General features: G+C 35.7%; 1 protein-coding gene and 1 long non-coding RNA gene across 2 annotated transcripts; both read left to right on the forward strand.

The window, feature by feature from the left end:
- LOC109851278 lies at positions 2,588-4,880 on the forward strand. The gene is made up of 3 exons (XR_002249745.1): positions 2,588-2,648; positions 3,060-3,123; positions 4,845-4,880. It is a non-coding gene; the product is annotated as an uncharacterized LOC109851278 (long non-coding RNA).
- On the forward strand, positions 5,160-5,597 carry LOC109821507 (mitogen-activated protein kinase 9-like). The gene has a single exon (XM_020387692.1). The coding sequence runs from the start codon at positions 5,160-5,162 to the stop codon at positions 5,595-5,597; it is 438 nt and encodes a 145-aa protein (XP_020243281.1).

Genomic DNA, 6,443 nt, shown 5'->3' on the forward strand with positions numbered 1-6,443 from the left:
GGCGGCCGACCGTCAAAAGTCCAGAGACTCAGGAAAGTTTCTGTCGTTTTCGCGGTCGATCGCACATGGCGCGCCGGTCGACCACGAGTCGGGTCTAAGCTGGGTATTGGTTTTTAACCCGTTTCGTTTCTGAGTTGATATATAAGTCTAATCCTAATTAATTAGGGTTAAGCAATGACGTTTTCAGCAGGCTTTGAGAGATGATTGTTGCATCCAAGTCACTGTTTTAAATATCGGCCGATAATTGATATTATCGGCCGAGTTATCGGATTTGGGAGCTCTCCGCTAGGATAAATTGGATTTTTAATCGGTTATCGTTTTTCTAGGTTTATCGGCGATTTATCGGCGTTATCGGCACTTATCGGCCGATAAGTAAGACTTTTTTATCGGGATTATCGGAAAGTCACGTTTTCAGCTTGCTGTTTTCATCTATCTAAGTTAAACCTTAACTTGTCTGCTAACCTGAAGGAAGTGGATCTAGCATGCTTCAATCTCAATAGTCTTAATTTGAAATAAATTTCCTGTTATATCTTTGTTAATTTGTTCTACGACTCATCAGAAGATCAGGATCCATACTGTAAGAACAATGTTTTGCATCTAGGAAGCTAGAGCAGCCTTTCTGCTGTTATAGACCAGAAAATTTTAGGCTTTGGTTTCCTTGGCTGGTCCAGATGCACGGGATTTGGGCGGTCATGCAAGCATACGCTGTTAAGTAGGAAGCACCAGAAAGGCATAGACACACCAGCCCCATATCTCTATGTTAGAACTATTCCACCCACATCATGTGCTCTAGCATCAAGGACGAGTTCCTTCAAATACTGAAAAAATATAATAATAAGTCCTCCATAAAATCATGATGGAAGAACTTGGAATACAACTTTACTTGCCAGACTTTTAAGCAGTTGAATTAGCAACCATTAATACCTAATCACAATATTTGTTAAATAGATAAAACACTAAAAGTTAATTGTTTCCTAACTTGATTAGTATATCCTTTGTGTTTCATAATACCCTGCAACTTATTTAACCTTTTAGTGATGTATCCATTTACATCCATTATTTTAAGGATTTGAACATATGTCTGCCAGCCTTATGTCAGTGTAAGCATGCATCATAGAACAAATAATGGGATTTTATCACCCTAATTTAGAGGGTTCAGATCCATCAAGCTTACTTAGTGGAGATGCACAATACATTCTGATCAATCCACTTTTTAACAACTCTATTTACGAAGATTACAGAAATGGTAATTGGTTGAAGAAGTAGATTGGATAAGGCCACAATAAGGAAGTGTTATTTAGATGAAGAGGAAGTAAGGTAATAATTTACTTACTATGAGGTGCAATCCACCAAATATCTCTGGATTCAAAATAAGTGTAATAAGTGTAGATTTTGGGAGTTGATGGAGTGGAAACTCAAACTAGAAGAAGTAATGTTTTTGGGAATATGCATAAAGATTTATATCTATGAATTTTGCAATGTACATACAATTACAGCGTTGCACTGTGAAAATTTCGATATTCTTTATCATTGATGAGGCCAAAAAAACATCTTTGCACTGAACTGTTGGATGATATTATGATCTATATACGCCGAGTGCTTAACCATGATGATGATCATTCCATATATCAAATAAGTGAGAGGCCTTAAAATGGGACAGGTCCAATGAAAGGGTGGTTCATGTCACTACTTAAACTGAACACTCTTGTAGGCTTGATTACTTAAACACGCATATATCTCCTTTTCGTTTAGAAACTTAAGGCTGTGAATAGGTATTTTTTATTTGAACTTGCTTTCAACTTATGCTAATATTTATTTTACTCACCATGTGTAGATAGCTTTAGTGTATTACAGTAATACTCTTATAGAAGAACAAATATGGGATAAATGCTTTCAACCTATGCTTTAGTGTACATGTTGTGAACAGGTACATGGGTTGAATCCGCTTTCCAACTTACCCATATTAATTTCTATGAAATGAATAACAAATCATCAACATTTTGGATAAATGCTTTGTTTGTAATTTACTTTATTCTACAAGTTTTCTTTTATAACATGGAAAATTTTGAAATTATTACTCATTCTGAAAATATTGAATATGCTTTATCAATGCATGCATATATGAAAATAATTCCTAAGATATTGTTATTCATGAAGTTCCCTGAGAAACTAGAAAGTAAGTTTAAATTGAATCATTTCCAAGAACAAACATTATGCTGAGAGTGCTCATTAATACAAAACGAACTTGATTTTTAGTGAATTGATCCAATCTCGATCTATATAATATTGAGCAGCAAAAAATATTCAGACCAAATCACATGCTAGATCTGACAAGCCAACTTGAACTTTCACTGCACAAAATCTTGGACAATAATCTTATGCTAACATGCATTCTTGTGTTAGAGGGTGTAGATATGGGTGTTTACTGGAAATATTTTTTCTTAAGTTTTAATGTTATCCTCTTCTTGTTTGTTTAATCTTTTTGTCCTTGTGCATATTTTTAAGTGCTGTAGTTTTGCATCTTATACCACTTGCACACATGTTCATGAAAAACTTTTCCCCTAAAGTTGCTTTATTTGTGGATGAATCAGCTAATTCCTGCTTCATTGCAACGTAGCGAAATGTGGAGAAAGTACTTATCAGTAAAGGTAATTTCCTGGGATTTATCATATATGAGCTCAATAAAGAACTGCTTGCATCTGCTATTTCCTATTAACATTTTAGGCTTCAAATTGTCATGGCATTTATGGATTTATTATGACACGTAAGAAATCGGAGAAAAAAATGAAAAGTTCAAGAGAAGTTGTAGACCCTCAACTGTATTGGATGTCCCAACATTAAGAAATTTAAAGTCACGTCTTCAGCTTGCTGTTTTCATCTATCTAAGTTAAACCTTAACTTGTCTGCTAACTTGAAGGAAGTGGATCTAGCATGCTTCAATCTCAATAGTCTTAATTTGAAATAAATTTCCTGTTATATCTTTGTTAGTTTGTCATCTGGTTGTATCTACATGTCCACTAATAGTTTTTTTTCTGTTCCCCCCTTTTTTTGGTGTTCAGCAATTGTTGCTCCTTGGAGATCTTGAAGCTTGATTGCTCCAGATTGATAAACCTTCAGCTTCTGGTAATTGCATTTCTGAATTCTGATACTGCAAATATATAACATATTCTCATATTTTAAATTTATGGATCATAAAAATCATTAGCCTTGTGTCCTGTGGGAACTCCAAATAGAGAGTCTAATATTAGTTTTATGATCAACCTTACGTCATCACTGTGCCAAATCTCTTGGCAATGACTGATAGCATTAAACATTAAACTTTAAAAGGAAAAGGTTGGTAATATGAATGTTGACTGGTGGTGCTTCTTCTTCCTGCGCTATGGACTTCTCTCTTCACTCCTCTCGGCCACGCCTCCCCTTCCATCTTCTCGGTGAGCTCCTCCTCCTGGCGATCTCAACATCATTTAAGATTGCCATTATTATTAGTGTTATTATTCTTGTAAAATTTACGTGTTGCTTCTGTGGATGGGGTAATTAGGATTAGGTTTAGGTAACCGCTACACCCCCTTCCGATCGCAATATTGGGATGTTTACCGCCTGATCCAGCTTATGTGCGAGCGAAGGAAGGAGTTTGTAGATTGCATAGGTAGGTAGGGTGGATCCATCATGCGTATAACAATATCAAACTCCATTCCAAACAGGTGCATACGAAAGAGCACAATTAATTTTGTAGGGCAGTAAACTGATTACATTCACATGCTCACGATGCGATTACTTTAGGAGCGTATTTCATACATGGACACTTTATTACACACAAAAAAAATGAAGCTTTATCCTTTTGACGTTCCCCTCTTTGGAGTTTGGAGACATCTGATTTGGTACAGGTACATGGCCTCACGCATTTGTTATTTCTGCAGCTTATCACAAATGTTGGAGATTTTTCTCAGTGGTAAGTACATCATATGTCACCCTTATGAGGCTAGATGGGCGTCGAAATTGAAATCATGGACTCCCACCTGGTGCGTGACGCAGAAGTAGTAGATTCATTCAACTTGCTATGATAGATTGAAGAGTTCTTGAAATGATCTGATGACATTGCTTCCTTAAATGCCAGTCTCTCCAAGCTTAACCACTGAATTTATTCTGTTAAACCGGTATAAAGAGTACATGGAAAATAATTAGTGAGGAGTTGGGACTTGTATAAAGAGTACATGGAAAAGAATTAGTGAGGAGTTTGGACTTTTTTAATTTGTTATTCTGAGTGTATGTCGCAAATATTAGTAAAAAATTAAAGACAAAAGAATCTAGGACAAATTGCTAACGGACCATAAGACACAGAAAAATATATTGCTAGAGGTTTATCGCGGAATATGCACACTAATTTGTGAGCGTGTCATGAATCAAAATGGCACTTGCCATGAGTCCTCAAGGATGTGTTGAGTGCACATCTGACAAATGCCACATAGCCCAACATGTCCGTAAATCTTACTCTACAACTTTCAATATAATAGGAGAAAACTTCTCAATGTATGGTAAATTCACTGTTGAATGTGTCTGCATTGGTTTGATGATCTTAGTGCATAGCATAGGACACTACTTTCTATCTAAAAGTTTCCCCCCCAAATACTTAGACTTAATATTTCTGCCACTATTACATGAGCTCATTGGATTAGAATCTGAGAGTGGAATCAATATTGTAGATTGAATTACTAACATAAGCAATTTTTTTAACTGAGAAGGTTTCGATATCTTCAAGTATGTCTTCCTATGTATACGTCTCATATTCCGTTATATTCTTGTTCTTATTGGTCATTGTTTGAAAAAGAGTAAATTGTTTCCTGCAGGAGTGGAATGCTCCAAAACCAAGGCATCTCTCTCTCTCTCCTGAAGGGTGCTTTACAACGTGGGCTTGTGAGTGGAGCCGTTTCTTCAATATTAATCTTTATGCTTTGTGATGATCTACCTGACTGTATTCAGGTATACATATCCTTCTGGAGATATTTATAGTTTGATTTCCATTTCAACAAGAATTCAATTACCCAGTTGTTTGATTCTTGCTAACTTTCATTGTATCATTCAATGTTAGCAACAAGTTAGGATTTTTAACCGTATCTGCATTTTCTTTAAGATAGGTAGCTAGCTTTTTAAGCTATGAACTTATGCAGAGCACAAATGAAGCAGACTTCTACACTGAATACGGCGAAGCGAGCCGATACCAGATTCATGAGGTGGTCGGCAAGGGAAGTTATGGGGTCGTCGACGCGGCCGTGGATACCCACAATGGAGAGAAGGTGACAATCAAGAAGATAAACGATGTCTTCGAGCATGTTTCGGATGCTACTCGCATCTTGCGAGAAATCAAATTGCTTGGGCTGCTCCGCCACCCTGACATTGTAGAAATTAGGCACATAATGCTTCCTCCATCACGGAGAGAATTTAAAGATATTTATGTTGTTTTCAAGTTGATGGAATCTAACCTTAATCAAGTTATCAAGGCAAATGACGATCTCACGCCTGAACACCATCAGTTTTTTATGTACCAACTTTTGCGAGCTATGAAGTATATCCATAGCTATGAAGTATATCCACATTGGTGAATGCCTTTTTTTTTGCTGGCTTGATTGGGCGTTGACAACTATTTTTCTCTAACAATATCAATGGTTGTTTTTTGTGTGTTATTGGTTATCAGCCAATGTTTTTCATCGGGACTTGAAGCTAAGATCAACAAACTTTTTCTTGATTGTGCGGTCACTTTTATCACGTGCACCATATATATGGTTGATTAGGTTCCTTCTCTATGGACAATATTCTAATTAGTCCTGTGAGATAATGTTTAATTGGCATTCATCTTGTGTATTGTGTATAAGTTCAATGCATAATTATGAAAACATTATTTTCTTAATATGTATGACATGCAATGTATGTATCCATATGTTTGATACATGGTTTAAATTAAATAAATCTTAATGAAATGAATAAAAATGTATGTATCCATATGTTTGATACATGGTTTAAATTAAATAAATCTTAATGAAATGAATAAATAACAAAAGAATAAATTAAAAATTTTACCACGTGCAATTAAATAAATCTTAATGAAATGAATAAATAACAAAAGAATAAATTAAAAATTTTACCACGTGCATTGTACGTGCAATCTAACTAGCGATTGAAAAGGAGGCAGTCGAGACGCAATAAAAAAATTTAGTCACACCATTTCCTTCCAAACCATGTTCTCTTCATCGCATACATTTAATACTGCCAGTTTTCATGGTCGTATGCTTTCCCAACATCGTCAATTATTTCATTTGCCACCAAGGCCGTGTCCAAGATTTATCTTCAAGCAATGAAAGCATTTGATTCTTAGAGATCGAGTCGTTGATCACCTTCAACCTACTTGAAAGAACCATCGACAAAATCTTGTAGACGCTCGTTATCAGGCT

The sequence above is a fragment of the Asparagus officinalis genome, chromosome 8, assembly GCF_001876935.1.
Source record: "Asparagus officinalis chromosome 8, Aspof.V1, whole genome shotgun sequence".
NCBI classification, from domain to species: Eukaryota; Viridiplantae; Streptophyta; class Magnoliopsida; order Asparagales; family Asparagaceae; genus Asparagus; species Asparagus officinalis.